At 45.2% G+C, this 18,925-nt stretch overlaps 1 protein-coding gene across 1 annotated transcript in view; it reads right to left on the reverse strand.

Moving 5' to 3' along the window:
* The window catches only part of TDRD7 (tudor domain containing 7), a 74,543-nt gene that overhangs the window by 39,946 nt on the left and 15,672 nt on the right, over nucleotides 1–18,925 (reverse strand). The window contains exons 2-6 of the mRNA XM_041004531.1: nucleotides 9,272–9,484; nucleotides 6,637–6,778; nucleotides 5,574–5,775; nucleotides 3,859–3,935; nucleotides 2,192–2,409 (exon numbers count right to left, since the gene is read on the reverse strand). Coding sequence (XP_040860465.1) covers nucleotides 2,192–2,409; nucleotides 3,859–3,935; nucleotides 5,574–5,775; nucleotides 6,637–6,778; nucleotides 9,272–9,478 — 846 coding nt within the window. The 5' untranslated portion in view covers nucleotides 9,479–9,484. The remainder of the gene's footprint in view (nucleotides 1–2,191; nucleotides 2,410–3,858; nucleotides 3,936–5,573; nucleotides 5,776–6,636; nucleotides 6,779–9,271; nucleotides 9,485–18,925) is intronic.

Below are 18,925 nucleotides of genomic sequence, written 5' to 3' on the forward strand. Positions count from 1 at the left end.
TCAAGTTACTAAAACAGCAAGGCTGTTGGCATGCACTGGTAGCAGCTCATTCTGTTCAAAATGCTGTATAGTACAATGGAGGAGCTTGGGGAATTTCTCTGTCAGGACAGTCTCTGCACATGAGTGTAGGAACCAAGAAAGGGAGCAGCTCAGGCCAGGCCAGGTTATGGTACCCAAGGGCTTACCTTTGGCTCAGGTCTGGGGTGAGCCAGGCTTGACCGGTTCATATCACCCACTGGCAAATCACAGAGCCAGGATGGTGTGCAGATCATGCTAGGTCGGGCTGCAATACCAGCCAGTTCACATTAGGGCCAGGATTGTGGGCTGGCTAGGCTGGGTTAGGCTGTAGTCTCAATTAATGTGAGCTATAACTGGGGGTGGGCCAGGCCAGGCTAGGCTATATCACTCACTGGCAAATGCTGAGGTGAGATGTGTCACGCCAGACTGGGTCACAGCACGTGATCAGCATATGTGAGATCCAGGAAAGAGCAGGTGAACCCTGTAGGGGGAATGCAGGGAGCTCTCCTGCTGGGCCACTATTCCCACTGGTGAGCATGAGGGCTGGGACTGGGTGCAGACCAGGCTGGGTAGTTACAACACCTGTTGGCCTGCGTGTAAACTGGATTGGAGACAAGCCAGGTTGTGCGGACTGTACCTACTGGTGCATGCATAAGCCAGAGTGGGTATGGGTTGGTTGAGCTTTGCCATAGCATCAGTTAGCAGATGCTGGCATGGGGAGAAAACTCCGCCGAGCTAAACTGCAGTACCACCTGGAGAGTACAAGATCCAGGAGTGGGAGTGAGCTCATTAGGGAAACATTGGGCACCTCCCTCTTGGGTTGCCACTACCACTGGTGAGCATAAGAACCTGGACTGGGACAGGCATGGCCACATAGAGAGTGGTACCCACTGGCACATGTGTGGGCTGGATAGTGGGGCTGGTTGGGTTGAACTAGGCTTCCATGCCCATTGACATGTATGAGAGCTGAATGGGATGTGGGCAGACCAGACCCAGTCTGCTTTACGTATTGGCAAGCATGGAAATCAGGGCAGAGACAGGTCTGGTAGGGATTATTGTGGGTCTCTCTGACTAGACTACATCTCCTACTGGTTTGTGTGAGGGCTGAATGTGTGGTGGGCAGGATCAGACTGGACTGCAACACCCATTAGTTTGCACAGAAGACAGGGCTGGAGACAAGTGACCCAGCAATTGCAACTAACAGTGTGCAAGTAGGCCAATTTGATCAGTGGACTGTATCGGACCCTGTATTGGCATGCACACACAAGAATCAGGTCTGGGATCATCTCAGATGAAGTTTCTTTGGGAATCCCTCTCCCCCAACTGCACCTCTGGACTGAGAATTCCAACCATGGAGAAAACTTCAGGTTCCATGGTCTGACCGTGGAATGCATGTATCAGAGCTGGACCTCAGTGGCTTAGATGGAGCAGTGGACAGCATATCCAGATGCACATGAAGGATATGGTAGTACACTGGAGCCTGCAGAGGACAGTTGGTACCATAACAGAGGACAGAGGATAGGCCTAACTGATGAACTATTCCAGCCAAGCATTGGCAGTGAATATCTGGGCAAACAAAGACTCTAAGGTGGACTATGTCAACCAGCGGATTCTGGAGAGATTTCATTGTGATTGGAGTGGTGAGATCAGTAGTAATTCAGAACTGTTGAACTATCAAAACCAATTGAGCAGTGCCCTTGGAGCATGCCCCACGTTGGGGACCCTGAGATGGCTGGGAGGCTGGGTGTGGCTTGTCCCCTTATCTTTCCCCTCTCCCCAGATATAGGAAAGAAAAAAGAGAATGTGGAAACAATGGTCTTGCTTAATTTCCTCTAGCCCTTGACCCTTCCAATCCTAATCAAATATGTAAAAATTATCAAAAATAAAATGTAGACAATTAGAAAAATGTTATAGAGTACAAATGACCACACAGTAAACGCATGGTATGGATGATTAAGAACAACAGATACAGCAATTACAACGTGCAGGGCCTTTCCCACCGACACACTTTCCCTGTCAGAACCAACACGTGCTAATCACAAAGGTAAGGATGAAATGGCAACGAGGCACTGTGCTTCTCCCACCCCAGACAGAAGCAGGTGCGACTTCTCACTTGGAGTCTGAAAGCGGGACAGGAAGGAAACATGAGAGGGGAGGAAAAGGAAGAACGTACCGTGCAGATGTGAGGCCAGTGTTCAAACTGCTGTAAAATTCCTTGGTTAAGGTCTTCTTTATACAATTCTTTGTAAAAGTGTGGAAGCTTAGAGATCCAGATGCCGTTGCTGTGCTTGCTTAGTATTTCCTTTATGCGGTTTTGAACCACATCCACTTTAGAAGTGTAAGAGGCAGGAGGCGAGACATTTGGTTTTTCAACAGTCTGATTTAAATTATCTTTAAATTTAAAAAAATGGTAGAGTTAACCAAGAAATGCTTAACACTTAGACATCCCTATTACCTGCTAGAGGGGGACAAGGGACCTGGAAGGGAGGATTGGACAACGCAGCACTGGGCGGCCTCATCCAAAGCAGTGACCGGCAAGAGTCCAGAGACACCCCCAAAGGAGACCTCACCCCTTTATTTGGCAAAGAATGTTTCATGATTTAAATAACAAAATAACCTGCTGTGTAAAAAAAAAATTATAAAGTTTATTACTTAACCTATCATTTCCTACCTGGAACTAAAGAAGGTTAAAAGTTTAGAAAATACTGATATAATATATATATATATATAAAGCTGAGTTTAAAGTTACCGTCTACAAAGCATAACAGTATAACAGAAAAACACTTTATAAAGATAAAAATTAGTTCATATTGTAAGACTGTGTATATTTTCCCCTTTATTACTGAAAATAAATAATTCAGTAGTAAGTAGAAGCTCAAAAATTGACTCTGGAATAAGAACCACCTTGGGAACGCTTGGAACCCGCAGATAACTATTCATAGCTTACTTTTTATTTTCCTAATATTTACCTTTAATAAGTGCATATTATAAAGTTTGAGCTATCTCTTATACTCATAATTTTTTAAATTTTAAACTTAAAATACCCGAATTAACAACCTAAGATGATACAAAGCTTTGAGCACTCATAAATCATTGATAGTTCTGGTAATTTAAGAACTATGCAATTCACTGCAAACATCTTTGAAACTTCACTGGATATGGAACAGAGCACATTGAAAATTACCATCTACAAGAAAAATATATTCATCTTTTAGTCTAGCAGTATTTCCTCTGGGAATCAGTCATTCCTCTGCTGTCTTACATTTAGTTGGCTGGTAGGTACTGCTGACCTCCTAAGATGTTGGCTCGGGTCTTCCCAGCAGGAGGCAGCCAGGGCCGGCCTTCCCAGGGCTTCCCAGCCACAGAGTGCAAGCATTCAGGCAGTCCCTACAGTTTTTCTCTTGAGGGAGTAGGCAATTTATCTGCATTTTTCTCAGATAATGAGATCCCAGGGGTTTCTCCTACCTGGGTAGACTTCCCTTAAGAGGAGCAGGTCAGCAGCTAGGGCCAGTATAGCCTGCAAAGGCACTGTGGCTGCCTGCCTGGGCACCTGTCCCTTTTGTTCAACAGCTTGAGGTCACCCAGGGCTGCCAGTGCGTGGGACATGCGCAGAGAGAGGGAAGCCTCGAGGCTGTCTACAGATGTTATTCTTGAAGGTGTACTTTTCTCTTGAGACCACCTCCATTTATGACTAAAAGGAACTGGGTAGGTAGGAGGGGAGGAGAGCCAAACTCCAAGCAGTAGAAGGTGACAGTGGGTGTCGACAGCCATGCTGAGTCCTGGTTTGGGGAGGCTGCAGAAGGCAGTCGCCATCATGGAGACCATGCCTGACAAACGTACCGCTCATCTCCTCCTTAGTGCAGGTTCTTGCAAGGTGCATTTGTAAAGACGGTGACAGCGAAACCTTAGGACTAAGCCTGAGGTGTAAAAAAAGGAAAATAAAATTCAAAACAAGGTCTATAATGTACTTTTCATCTAAAATCATTGTGGTACTGAATAGCAAAATGAGTTATAAAAACATTTTAAGGCTGAAAAAAATGAAAATGAGTATCATCTTTCTTATTTGAAAACAGTATGTGAATGAAACTATGTTAAAAGCTAAATTTAAAAATCCTTCTGAAAGATTCTGAACCTAAGTCAGAAATACAATTAACCACCTTTAGGGAACTAGCAAAGCAATAAAAGTTATGCCAAGGATCTACTGTTCAAAATGAAGACTATTTTGAACATGACTGATAAAGAACTTTCATCCTCAAATATTAAAGTGTATTATCAAGTTAAAGCAGTTGGACATATAAACTGAATAAATGATAGCTGAGAACCTAGATTTTATATTATATGTTAACACATAACACACTTGATATTTCACACCAGAGATGACTCAACCAACTATTTGGAAAAGAATATATGTCTCCATTTCACATACTTACCAAAAAAATTTTATATGAATTACACTGAATATATATAGGAAGATTTTTCCCAAATATGAAGGCCAAGCAAAGAAGTCTCTCTCTCTCATACACACACACACACACACACACACACACACACACTTCACAAGCAGATCTGTTTCTCTCAGCAGACTCTAAACATGTACACTATCTGTATTTCCAATGTCTGTATCAGTGCTTGGAAAATGGCAAGGAGATCTGTTATTGTAAAAAACATGATTGAATGAATGATTGAGTTACTCAATGCCTGCATTTTCCCCAGAAACACACATAATCTCCAAAAAAAAAAAATGGAATAGTATGGAACACTTGTAAAATTAGAACAATTTTTTGAAATGAGACAAATTTCATTAAAATTTTAAAGAGTTTTCTTTGGTTTGTAAAAATTCTTAGACATTTTATTGAAACACAGTGTACATCCCAAGAAATGCACATAAGTGTACAGATAAATGAGGGTTTTTTTATTCTCCGGGCATACTCATAAAAGCTATGCATTTTATGTCTTATTTGAAAGGTAGAAAAAGACAGTGAGATCTTCCACCTTTTTGTTCATTCTCCCAAATGCCCACAACAATCAGAGTTGGACCAGGCTGAAGCCAGGAGCCCAGAACTCCACTGGGGTTTCCTTCTTGGGTGGCAAAGACCCAAATACTTGGGCCATCACCTTCTACCTCCCAGAATGTGATTATCAGACAGCCAGGATTGGAAGCAAGGCCAGGACTCAAACCCAGGCATTCCAATGTAGGACATGAGCATCCCAAGAGGCATCTTAGCCACTGCATACTTTCTAAGAAATGAGTAAAATGTTGACACAACACAGAGAAACTAGAGAGCAGAGGTACATTCAGAGAGTAAAGCCACGCAGCCAGGGCAGGGGGTCTGCCAGCAGGAGCACATGCCCCCACCACACACACACACACACACACACACACACACACACACACACTCTCTCTCTCTCTCTCTCTCACACACACACACACATACATACACATCGGTCAAACAGGAAAGATTAGTTATTAGTTTCTTAACCCCAACACACAGTTTCCACAGTTAAGCTCTGAGTTCCACGACACCCCTCCTTTCTGCAAGGCGGAGTCCAGGTACCTGCTATTGGCAGACATGGTCATGGGCCTCTGCACGGCAGCATTCGAGAACAGCTCGTTTCCAGCAGCCGTGGGCTGCAACTCGACGCTGGTCTTCACTCCTACAGTGTGGCCTTGGTCTCTGAACAGGGTTGGACTTGGTTTTCGGCTGACAGAAAAGTCTGAAGCAAACCCTGGCTGCCTGAGGGTTGCTTTTGGTTTTCCTGTGAGGCACACACGATGGAGCCAATTAGCTTTCTGCAGGCACGGTTTCACCACGTTCCTCCCTGCCTGTATTCTGTGGGAGCTGGCTGCCATTAGAGGCTTGGCCAGCAGGGGAAGGAAAGATAGGCGAGCACTCAGCAGAGGAGGTCCTCTTTCTTCTGCTCCCCAACACTTGAGTGGCAGCCACTCACCCCTACACAACCCCCCACTCCTACAAATGCAGCACACTCAGCCATATGTCAGCCCCCCCTCGGCTTCTTCCCTGTCAGCCCAAATTCTACCCACTGTTTAAAGTTTGGGCTCACACCCCCTCTCAGGAAGTCTTCCGTCACCACTCTCAGCCACAAGGAAGGCTGTCCTGCCTACATCGGCTTCCCATCATCAGTGAACTCTTTTTTGAGAATTTACAGTTTTAGAACTCATCAGTACTGTGAGACATGGGTTCAGCTAGCAAAGCCGAGCAGCCCATACACATTTTGGGCACTGTATAACTCATGCTTCTGTTCTCCCCCTGAAAATACAGATTTTTCTATCAAAAGATAACTCATTAACTAGCACATAAAATGTAGGTTTTTGGTTCATCCAACATTTTGGCTGAGGCTCTCCCTCAAATAACATAAAAGATCAAAGCCACACTTTGCCATAACATACTTAATTAAAAACTAGCTCAGTTATCTCACCGTGGGACTGCTCCCTTTAGGTGAGCCATGCTTCTCATGTCCACTTAGCAATCGCAATCAGAAATGGCAGCTTTGGGACCCCCAGACAGGTTTGTATCAAAAACACAAGCAATGCCTCCGTGATGCCTAAGGACATGGTTTACAAAGGTCTAAAAATTTTAGCATACAGAAAGCCCATACCTTCTAGAAAAAATGGCATGGCTTTCTTCACTCTCATTTGACAATTAACTTGCCGCCCGGTTTTCCTTTTAGAGCTTCTCTGACGAGCCACAAGCTGAGCGATTCTCGCGGTTTCTGTGCAGGCCACGGCATAGCAAGTGACCTGCTCGGGAGGGGCAGGGTGAGAGGAGAAGCACTTCTCAGAGGGAGTGCTACCTGGTGGGCAAGGTTTTGTTTTTTAAGATGTGTTGTATTTGAAAGGCAGAGAGAGAGAGAGAGAGAGAGAGAGAGAGAGAGAGAGAGATATGAAGAAAGAGATTGATCTTCCAATTGCTAGTTCATTCACTAAATGGCTGCACCAGGTTTGGGCTAGGTCGAAGCTAGGAGCCGGGAAACTCCATCCTGGCTTCCCACAGGGTCTCAGAGGCTCAAGTCTGATGCCTCCCAGATGCATTAAGGAAGATGGTGTGGAAGCACAGGTGAGCAACTTTAGCCAGCTCCCTGCAGGCAGGTTAAACAGCTGTGCCACAATACTGGCCCCTAGTGGCCAATGTTTGACATTGGCTCTCGGGGGAGGGGACACATCCCAAGGCAATCTATATGCACACATTTATGTCTCTTTCCCTGAAAATGAGAACAAAATCGTCTTTCCTACAAGAGTTAAGCATAGCCTGGACACTGAATAACCTTTCTTCAAATGAACAATTTCATTTACTATTAAGCAGGTTTTTAGTAAGCAGCTACAATGTACTACTAGGTACTATGGGATTAATACATGAACCAAAGAAACCTGTGATCTGTTTAGGATTATCTCATTTACTCCAAACAATTTTACTGTTATACTATTTTACACAAGGGAAAATAGTGGCAATCTGCCAATCCCATACAGCAAGACTCTAAGTCCACAGCAGTTAAACTCCCCAAGATCACTAGATGCTAGTCTTGCCCCATCACATGTTAGCTGGGTGACTTTGGAGGCGGGGGGGGAGGGGAGAATCTGTGTTCTCAGAAGCAAAACAGGAGTGGTTTAGACCTGGGGTTTTCAAGCTCTGCTCCCCGGAGCCACAGAGCTCCATGCAGGGGCTTCAGGGGCTGTCCCTAGTAGGGAAGCAAGGGACACCTGCTTACAACCCAGCAGACTGAGTTTGATCTTTCTCATAAATCTGGTGTAATCCATGAGTCTAGAAAATCAGGGGTGGGGGAAAGATCTGAAGTGTAGAGATTGCTGTGACTAGATCATCTCTAAAGATCTTTCTCCCAGGCCTGGGTCTCTAATTCGAATAGGGAAACGAGTGGGTTTTACCTCACAAGTCAAAATGTATTCCTGCTTTGGATCCCGGTATTCCTAGTCCTAAGAATTTATTATAAGAATGAATTCAAAACAAAAATAACTGCCTACCCAAATGTGAGATGTCTTTATAGTCAAAATGAAAGACCAGAGGGTTAATTAGAGTGCAGTAGCTGCACAAGATGCTCTTAAGTTTATGAATTTATTCAGGCATTTGATCAATCATACAGTCAACACATACTGACTCAGTATCGATAACTAGGGGTGGGAAAAAATAGTCCTTGATGCCCAAGAAATTTATAAAGGAAAAAGATGAGGGACAAAGAAACTAAAATAGAAACTGCTGTGTCGAGCATTACCAGGGCCGTCCAGCAGCCACGGCAGAGTGGACAGGGCAGTGTGCAGATGCACGTGAGAATCAGAGGCACAGAAGTGCCCTTGTTATTAATATTTGACATCTCCATAGGGAAGTTATTACAGACAAGGTGGACCCACCCTCTGCTCACCTGATCCTGGTTCCCCTTTCCTCCCCCACCCTCCCTCCCCAACTCTGCAAACAAACTCCATGACGGGCTTGGTTAGAGACCCTCCGGACCGTGCCAGGTATCTGTGTATGAAGATGTGCTCCCGGAAAGCTGCAGTGCTGTACACCCCTGGCAGTGCGGGGGACAGAGAGGCTTGTCTCGGCTTAGAATGGTGGTGTATCCTTATCTTCCAAAGTATACAACAGGCAGACACCAAGAAATGGAACTGCCAGGTCATGACCAAAGTGCAATCAAAGATTGACCTGCTGCCACTGATCGGCCTGTGGCCAATATGAAAGATTCTCCTCCATGGAGATTTCAGAATTTAAAGCAGTAGAATAGCTGTGACCATACTGGCATGGATGAGAGAACAGAATATGGAGAGAAGAGACAGAGGGAGGCCCTGTATGATTTAAAAGTGACAAATGATCAAATAGTATCAAGCTAGGTCCTGACATGACAGCAGTCAGTGGTGAGAATGTAAAATTGCTTTTAAAGCTGGCGGGTAAGAGCAAGAGCCGAGTGGGCAGGCAGGTCAGTGGTGGGTGAGTGTGAAGTGCAGGCAGGTGAGGCCGTCAGCACAGCCACTCTGGATGCTGAGATTGGGTCAATGTAAACTTTCAAGTTTCAAAACATGTAAAATCTTATTGTTGTGATGAAAAGAACTGGAGGGATAAAGCACCAGACATCAAGCCCTCAGCTGAACTTGGAAGACCACTCAGTCCCTGGGAATCTCAAACCACTTAGAGGGTCCCCTCCAGGTCCACTCCTGGGAGACTAGGAGTGCCAGACGGGCCACCAGCACAGGCAGGGACTCCTCTGACAGACACAGCCACTGTCTTACCTCTCCAGACCTACTGGTCTCTATCCTGACCACCGCTGGCACACTTCTCAGGTAGGCTTCCAGCGTAGGGTAGCCCAGCTGTTTGAAGGGGATCCAGTCTCCAGTCAAGGAGCGATATTCTCCTTGCAGCCGGGGCAACGCGATCCCATTCTTATGAGACTGCAGAACAGCCCGCAGCATCTTGGAAACCAGATCTGCTTCCAGCATTTTCGCCTGGGAGAACACAGCAGAAAGTTATCATGATATGGCTCCAGCGTCTGTGAAGTCAAATGGATGCTGCAGAGCTGAAACTTGCCAGATCGCTCCAAAGTCAGTTCTGTGCAACTGAAGAGAAATGACTGTTATTGGTAAAGAAAGAACCCAGAATACCATAAAGAGGCAGGGCAAAGTGAGGAAGGCAGAGAGATTAAGCCCAGGAGGTCAGAGTTCAGAGAATGCTTCCCAGGCGAGGAGCGGCCTGGAGTCCTGTATAGGGAATCCGCCAGGTGAGTGTGGGGCTGGGGGCAGCTCTCGACAAAGGCATGGGTGGGGGGAGGTCCTGAGCCTTTCGGGCCAGGAAGTGGCTGGACAGGACTGAAGGCTGCCCTAGGCTGGAGACTGAGGGCTGGGAAGGGGCAGCAGACTGAGATGACATGACACGATCAGCCAATTGTAACGTGGGACCTTAAGGGGATTTTAATCAGGGGCATAAAATGATCAATTCTACACTGTGTGCAGACTTCTGTTCAGCTCCAAGGGGAGATACCCAGGATGAAGAAGATGGAGTAAGTTTTGAGGATATCTGGAACTGAGGGGGACCTTAAAATAAAAGAGGCCTAGGAAGACAAAAACTCTGGCGGAGAGGTGATTAGGAGGAACGGAGGAACTGGCTTGGAGGATGAGGGTCCCACCAGTGTCCACTGGAAGCACAGTGGACAGCAGTGACTCATCCTGAGCTGGGAAAGGACAGAGGGTTCATTGTGGACCTGTGGGGGCTGGGATTCTGTGTGACAGCCACAGAGATACTTTTGCTAGGAACCCAGCTTAGAGGTCTGAGCTGGTCTACAGATACAGACTTCCTGACCTTCAACTTACAGGTGCCATCTACCATCCAGGAAGTCCCAAATTAGGTTAATGATGGATCTCTGTGGAAGACTGGCATTTCAAGGAAGGTAGAAGAATAGTTTATTCTAGTTTAGGAAGGGTTGAGAGATGGGGACCAGAGAGATGGAAATAGAAGACAGTTACAATACCATATACGCAGAAAGAGGAAAGGACATAGAAGAATGGCCTGTTTCCAAGTATCACACAGGCCGGGCACCTGACCTAGTGGTTGGATGTCAGCTGAAATGCTTGCATTCCACTCCAGAACAGCCAGGTTCAATCTCTGCTTCTACTCACAATGCCAGATTCCTGCTGAAGGACACACGGGGAAGCAGCAGAGCATGGCGCAAGTAGTTGCCTCCCACAAAGGAGACTTAGCTTGAGTTTTCAGCTCCCAGCCATGGAGGATATTTAGAAGTGAACAAATGGATGGGAACTAGCTCTGTCTGTTGGTCCTTCCCTCTTTCTGTCTCTTGGCCTCTCAAATTAAAAATTAAGAAGGAACATACGATGCACAGGTCAAGTGAGAGAACAATGAACAGTGAATCCTACCAGTCAGGGAATCAGAAGGACCCTGGCTTAGGATTTCCTTTGTCAATTAGCAGGCGCTATTCAACAACAGCCACTCAGTTTCTCTGGACTAATGGTATCTCTTTTCAATGGTGTTTTCCTTTGAAATTTTATTATTTGGAAGGCAGAGAGACACAGAGACAGAGAGCGCACTAACAATATCTTTCATCTACAGTTGCACGCCCCAAATGGCCACCACAGCCATGGCTCGGGCAGGACAAAGGCAAGAACCAGGCACTCCCTTTGTGTCTCCAACATGGGTTGCAGTGGCCCAAGTGCCTGAGGCCACCATCTGCTGCCTTTCCAAGTACATTAGGAGGAGCTGTATTGGAAGCAGGGCAGCTAGGACTTGAACCAGCGCTCCAATAAGGGAAGCCAGTATTACCAAGTTGTGGCTCAATCACCTGTGCTGCAATGCTAGCCCCTGCCTTGGTTTTGAAAAGAAAATAACAAGTCAGAGATGTATCCACAGAACAGTATTCAGGTAGCCAGGAGAAAGACCAATGCTTTCACTAAGGAGAGGGGAAGGCCCGACCCAGGCAGTGCAATCCTCCTTGCACGGCACTATCCAGTAGTGATCTGTGATGTTGGACGCACCTGCTCCCTGTGCTGTCCAGTATGGCAGCCAGGAGCCCCATGTGGCTTTGAGCATTTAAAAGGTGACCAGGATGACTGATGAACTAAATTTCTCTTCTCTCTCTTTCTTTTTTTCTCTTTCAAATTGAAATGTGGCTAGTGGTTGCCTTATTGGGCAACACAGAATTCTACACAGCCTTCTCTTTCTTAAGCTTAGAAAACAGAAAGGATGACAAAAATACAAATCCACCAACTTGTTCATTGCCCATTTTAAAAAAGAAACAAAATGATGGCTTCTTCATAAGTGCTCTTAATTACAAATGTCCCAATGCCAGCAAAGGTTTAACTGGCAAATGAAAGTCTGAGTCTCCTCTACTTAATGTTAACTCTTTGCAAATAGTCACCACCAGCACCTCGTTAATCAAATAACACAGCAAAGCAATGACTTATATTAGGACCTATTAGTTTTACTCAAGTTAATATATATAAATACAGGGATTTATAAATAATGAAAATTAGATAGTCTTCATTTAGGTATAATTTATGTAAAATAAGGTTAACTCATTTTATGTGTAATATTTGAGTTTTTAAAAAAATGTAAACACTAATTTAATCATCATCATGATCAAAATACAGGTGTTGCCATCACTCCTGAGGGAGCTTTTTGGGTGATTTAAACAACAGTGCAAAGGATGAAGGAGAGAGACTGGGAGTACCTTGCTGGGAGGCTCTTACCACCAGGAACAAGTAGTACAATGCAGCTGAAGGCAGACTGTGATGAACTGTAAACTCATAGCAAATGCTTTGAGTAACTATCAAGCCAGTAGGAAAGAGGCAGTAGGATAATACTCAAAATGTAGGCAGAAGTTTTAAAACTTAGGCAATGTGAGAAGGAAAAAAACAACACAGTTAAAGAACATAGAAAACATCTAGGGCCCAGCGCGATAGTGCAGTGGTTAAACTCCTCGCCTTGCACACGCCAGGATCCCATATGGGTGCCGGTTCTAATCCCGGCAGCTCCACTTCCCATCCAGCTCCCTGCTTGTGGCCTGGGAAAGCAGTCGAGGACGGCCCAAAGCTTTGCGACCCTGTACCTGCATGGGAGACACGGAAGAGCTCCTGGCTCCTGGCTTTGGATTGGCTCAGCAATGGCCATTGCGGATGCTTGGGGAATGAATCAATGGACGGGAGATCTTCCTCTCTATCTCTCTTCCTCTCTGTATATCTGCCTTTCCAATAAAAATAAATAAATCTTCAAAGAAAACAGCTAGTAAAATTAGTCATACCAATAACTACATTAGGGTGCAGTGCTGTAGTGTGGCAAGTTAAGCTGCCACCTGTTACACAAGCATTCTCTACGGGTGCTGGTTCATGCTCTACACATATAATTGCTCCACATATAATCCAACTCCCTGCTAGTGGCCTAGGAAAATCAGTGGATGATGGCCCAATTACTTGGTCGCCTGCTACCTTTGTGGGAGAACTAGATGAAGCTCCTGGTTTTCGCTGCAACCATTTGGAGGCAGACCCATGAGATGGAAGATTTCTCTCCTTCTCCCTATAACTCTCCCTTTCACTAAATTTTGAATAATTACATCAAATGCAAATGACTAGAGGCCAGTGTTGTGTACAGCCAAAGCCTGTAATGCCAGTAACCCATATGGGCACCATCTGGTTCAAGTCCTGGCTATTACACTTCTAATCTAGCTGCCTAGTGCACCTGGGAAAGCAGTGGAAGTTGGACCAAGTGCTTGTGTCTCTGTACCCATGTGGTAGACCCAGATGAAGTTCCTGGCTCCTGGCTTTAGCCTGGCCTGGCCTGGCCCTTTGGGGACATCTGGAAGACTGAACTAGTAGATGAAAAATTTCTCTCTAAAAACTCTTTCAAATAAATACATCTTAAATACATACATACATATATGTATATATATCTGAAATATCCCAGTAAAATATTAGAGATTAGAAAAGAGATATGAAAACAATACTTACCTATACACCACCTTCAAGAAAACTCACTTTAAATGTAAATGCAATGCTCAAAGCCAAAAAGCTAGGCAAAGACACGCTATATAAATGCTAATACCATGTCACTATCAGAACAGGCACTATAACCAGGGACCTTACACAGTGATCAAGGAATTGGTTTATAAGGAACATGCAACAACCCTAAGTGTGGCTGAATAGCATTTCAGAGCTGCAGAACGCACAACCCTGAAGGAATGCATTCCCAGTGATGGCTGGCCACTGCCACACTTCTTTCTCCATGACTGATGCCACAGCAGTCGGTCAGTGAGGACTCAGGAGAACTGAACATGATGGGCAACAGGGATCCAACTGAAGGGCCAGGACTCCTCCTCCACCCTGAGTCGAACATACATATTTGCAAGAGCACAGGGGACATTCATCAGCAAGGAGCGACCTCTAGGACCCAGGACGATGTTCAACCAACTTCCAAAATAATGGAAATGACACAAAGAATATTCTGTGACCACAGCAGGGTTAATTTAGGTATCAATTCCAGAAATACCATATAGATAATATCCACAGACTTGCAAATTTAACAATATGTTTTGAAACAACCAAGGATCAACAAGGGAGCCTCAGAAGGAAAAAATATCAGAAAAATATTTTCAAATAAATGGTGACACAATATATAAAAATTGAAGGTTACAGTTAAAGTATTAGAGAAAGATTCACAGCAGTTTGTATTAGAAAAGAACTGTGGAGCTAGTGCTGTGGCATAGTATGTTATGCCTCTGCATAAGGGACCAGCATCCCACATGGATGCTGGTTTCCGTCCAAGCTACTTCACTTCTGATCCAGCTCCCTGCTAAAGTCTCTGGGAAAGCAGCAAAACAATGGCCTAAGGCCTTGGGCCCCTGCACTCATGTGGGAGACTGGGAAGAAGCTCCAGGATCCTTCACTGAACTGGCCATTGCAGCCATTCTGGGAAGTAGACCAATGGATGGAAGAGCTCTGTTTCTCTGTAAATCTGCCTTTCAAATAAATATAAACTTAGAAAAGAAAAACCATGCCAAATAAATGCTTGATTCTCCTACTTTGAGAAGCAAGAGAAAAACTCTTATCAAAAGTAAACAGAATGAAACCAATGCTGAAATGACAGACTAGATCAACGATCCAAACGAAAAGCGGAAGAGGCAAAAATCATAAAACCTAAAACAGTTCTTGGAAAATATCAATAAAATTGATAAACTCCTATGAAGAAGAATAAAGAAAAAGGGAGAGAGAGAGAGAAAGCCACAAGTGGTTATCACGGGACTGAGCCGGACGCCAGCCACAGAGATTCTACAGGACGAAGCCGCTGACTGGAGGAGGCAATGGCAATACAGAGGAAATGGATACATTCACTGAAGAGAGAGATTATCTGAATATTCTTACAGCGATGAAATAAACTTAATGTACAGTGAGGAATCTTTACACAAGAGAAGCTCAAAGCCCAGGGTTTCTTCACCAGAACATTTTACTAAACATGTCTGGGAGAATTCACGCTGTTTTCACAGAAAAGAGGGGGAAGGAAACGTTCCTGAACTGACCGTACGTGTCCAGCATCACACGGAAAGCAACCCCAAGCACTGCCAGGAAGCACAGAGCAACACCCTTCCGGAACCTACACGCAGAAATTCGCATCAAAACATCAGGTAACGGAACCCAACAACAAGGAAAAAAGAGAACCCAGGAGCGTCAGTACGGTGTACTTCCTGAACATAAGGTGGTTCAATCTCGTCAGTCAGTCACCGTGTACTGCATAAAGATTTAATCATGTGATCAAATCAATGCGTGAAGACATCTGAGGAAATTTAAAATCTACTCACTGTGAAAAGGAAAAAAAAAACCTCTTAAAAAACGTGAATAAAAGAGAACACTTTGTGAGAGCTTCCAGCTGTGAAAACCCTGTCGCCAACATCCTAGGGAGCAGTGAGAGCAGAGGATGCTTTCCCCTCAAACAGCAGACATGGCAAGAGTATTCAGCCGTCACTGCTAACCAGGAAACCACACCAAGAGAGTGCAGCACGGTCAGGACAGGCACCCGGAACAGGAGCAAGTCATTTATTTATCTAAAGATTTATTTATTAGGAAGGTAGAGCAACAGAGAGACAGTAGAACAGGTGTCTTACATCAGCCGGTTCACTCCCCAGATGGCCTCAACTGCAAAGTTTAGGGCCAGGTTCAAGGCAGAAGCCAGATCGCCCATCTAGATGACAGGGGCCCGAGCACCTGGGCCATTTTCTGCTGCCTTCCCAGGCGCATGAGCAGGGGAGCTGGACTGGAAGCAGAGAAAACAGTCCAGAAAATTCAACGGAGAAAACTCAGTAAGTCGTGCTGGTGCAACTTGGTACCAAACCTAAAAGTTCCCTCCAAGTAGGTCTGTGAGGCCTGAAATTGAAAAGCTAATAACTGCAAAACTTCTGGGGACAGCACAAGAGCAACCTTTGTGACCTTGAGTTACACAAACACTTTAGGAACCATAGAAGAAACAATTAACTAATTGAATCTCATAAAAATCTGAAGTTTGGGGGCTGGTATGGTGGTTTAACAGGCGAATCCTCTTCCTGCCAGAACTGGCATTCCATATGGGCACCAGTTCATGTTCTTGCCTCTCTGCTTCCCATTCAGCTCCTTGCTTGTGGCCTGGGAAGGCAGCAGAGAATGGCCCAAAGACCCAGAGGCAGTCCCTGGCTTCTGGCTTCACATCGGCTCAGCTCCAGCCATTGGCAGCCATTTGATAAGGAAGATCTTTCTCTCTATCTCTCCTTCTCTGTATAAATCTCTTTCAATTAAAAATAAATAAATCTTAAAACAATATAAAGTTTCTGTTCTTCCAAAGACTGTTATGCAAGTGAAGAGACAGGCTGAGAATACGAGAGAAATACTGCTCCTCCCTGGCCTGGTGAGCAGTCAGCCAGCGCCACACGACACTCGACTCAAGGACGGCAGAACTCGTCGCTCCCGCTGCGGTGCTCCTCAGGTGAACGTGGCGCTGGAGTCTGCAGGGCCAGCCACTCACAGACACCGCGGTCAAGGCTGCCTTACAGTGTCAACAAGCCAGGACACAGTGACTGTGGAGGAGTTACTAAAAGGCATGAGCTAACAAACTCACTCAAGTAAAAGACGGAGTCCAATGAAAACTGTGCAAAAGATCCAAACATGCAGTTCATTAGAGAGGCTGATGGCCCAAAAGAAAAACAGATGCCCAAACAACACTAGTTCTTAAGAGAATGCAAATTAAGTCCACCATGAGCTTATTGCTATGCATCACGAGAACAGTTTAGTAATTACACACACACACACACACACACACACACACACACACTATATGAAGTCGTGAAGAGAACACGAACAACTGGAACAGACACACATTCCTGGCAGGTAGAACCACACTTTGAGATACATTTTGGCATTTTCTGTTTTTATTGTAAGATTTATTTATTTGAAAGGCAGTTACAAAGAGAGAAGAGAGAGAGAGAGCGCGAGAGCAATCGTTCATCCACTGGGTCCTTCCCCAAATGGCCTGCATGGCTGGGGCTGGGCCAGGTGGTAGCCAGGAGCCAGAAACTCCACCTGGGTCTCCCAGGTGGGTGGCAGTGACCCCAGTACCTGGCCTGTCTTCTGATTTCCTGGGTGCATTATCAGAGAGCTGGATCAAAAATGGAGTGGCTACGATTTGCACTGGTGCCCATATAGGATGCCAGAGTTGCAAGTGGCAGCTTAACTTACTGGGCCATGACACCAGCCCCACTGGCAGTTTCTTAGGAAGTAAAGCACACACTTACCATCACAATCCAGCAATCCCACTTCTAGGTAATTTCCCAAGAGAAATGATGACACATGTCCATACAAAAACCTGTATATGAAGGTATATAACAGCTTTATTTATAATTGCTTCCAATCTGGAAATGATGCAAATGCTGGATCAGCCTCGTAGAAACAGTGGAATACTATTCAGCAACAGAAAGGAACAAACAATTCATACAGTAATATGATGATTCTTACATGCTAAATGAAGAAACCCGATACAGAAGATTAGATTCCATATTGGTATGATCCTATTTATTTGAATATTCTGGAAGAGGAAAGCTGTAAACACATGAATTAGATGACCCAGGCCTAGGAGGAGAGGGAGGAGCAAGTGTAAAGGGACACTTTAGGGATGACAGAAATATTCTCTTTTGATTTTGGTGACATTTACATGTATGTTTATCAAAATTCATAGAACTGAGCCCGTCCCCCTGCAAGTAAAGTACATCTCACAAGACCCAAAGGGCAAACTGTGGTCCTCTGTGTGCTGTCAGCTCTCCCCTCTCACCCATGGTTGTCCTGGGGCCTGGTGAATTACCAATTTGCTTGCCGCCTGCATTGATTAATCTTGCCTAGTGTTTGCAGCTTCATCCGCATTCACCAGCAGTCCATTCCATCTTCCATGGCATGGACATACTACCATTTGTTTATGCATTCCAATGCTGTCATTGAGGAGCCATTTCAAATAAAGTGGTGTTGTGGTACAGTGCGTTGAGTCACCAATTGTGGCACCTGCGTCCCATATGGGCTCCAGTTCAAGTCCCGGCTGCTCCACTTCTGATCCAGCTCCCTGCTAATGTGCCCAGAAAAAGCCCTTGGGCCCCTGCACCGACATGGGAGAACCAGATGAAGCTCCTGGCTCTTGGTTTTGCTCTACCCATGCACTGGTTGAAGAGCACTCTCTCTATCCCTCCCCAAAACACACAGCTCCTGTAACTGCCTTTCAAAAGAATAAATCTAAACAAAACAAACCAAACAAACAAAAACACCATAAAGTTATCTTGGACATTTGTATCAGTCTTTGGATAGATACATGTTTTTATCTCTCTTGGGTAAATTCTGAGAAGTGAGCCTTCTAAAAATCCAACATCTCACAATATTTCTGGGAGGAGAGTATTCTCAATTCACTGATGTGAAAGTCAAGAATTGGAGAACTTAAATAACCAAGCTATCACAGGATACAAAACAGCCAAGATTACAGTCCTCCAGTATTTGATACCATGCCCACATTTCTTCATTACTTCACCCTGAAATCAACAGTGAACTCCACCTTGCCACATGGCTGGGTGGATTCTGAGCAGGAGCCTGGCAGTGTAAACAGATTCATGGCAGAGAAAGGGCGGTGGCAGAGGCTGCACGCCTCCACCCCTGGCCTGTGCTCCCAATGTGTCATGTGCCGGGGGAGGGGCAGGACGGGGTGGGCGTTTGGGGCGGTTGTCTTGAGACTTCCACCTCGTAGCTGCCCAATGCTACCTTGGAAGCATGAATTTCGATTCTTTAATCGTAAACTCCTAAGGGCAAGGGGAATATTCTGATTCACCAGGGTTCATGACTCAACAGTCAAAGGTCTCTGATGTTTAACTATCTGGTTATTTCCTTAATACCAGA

Source organism: Ochotona curzoniae, unplaced genomic scaffold, assembly GCF_017591425.1.
Source record: "Ochotona curzoniae isolate NIBS_2020 unplaced genomic scaffold, NIBS_Ocur_1.0 scaffold_3208, whole genome shotgun sequence".
NCBI classification, from domain to species: Eukaryota; Metazoa; Chordata; class Mammalia; order Lagomorpha; family Ochotonidae; genus Ochotona; species Ochotona curzoniae.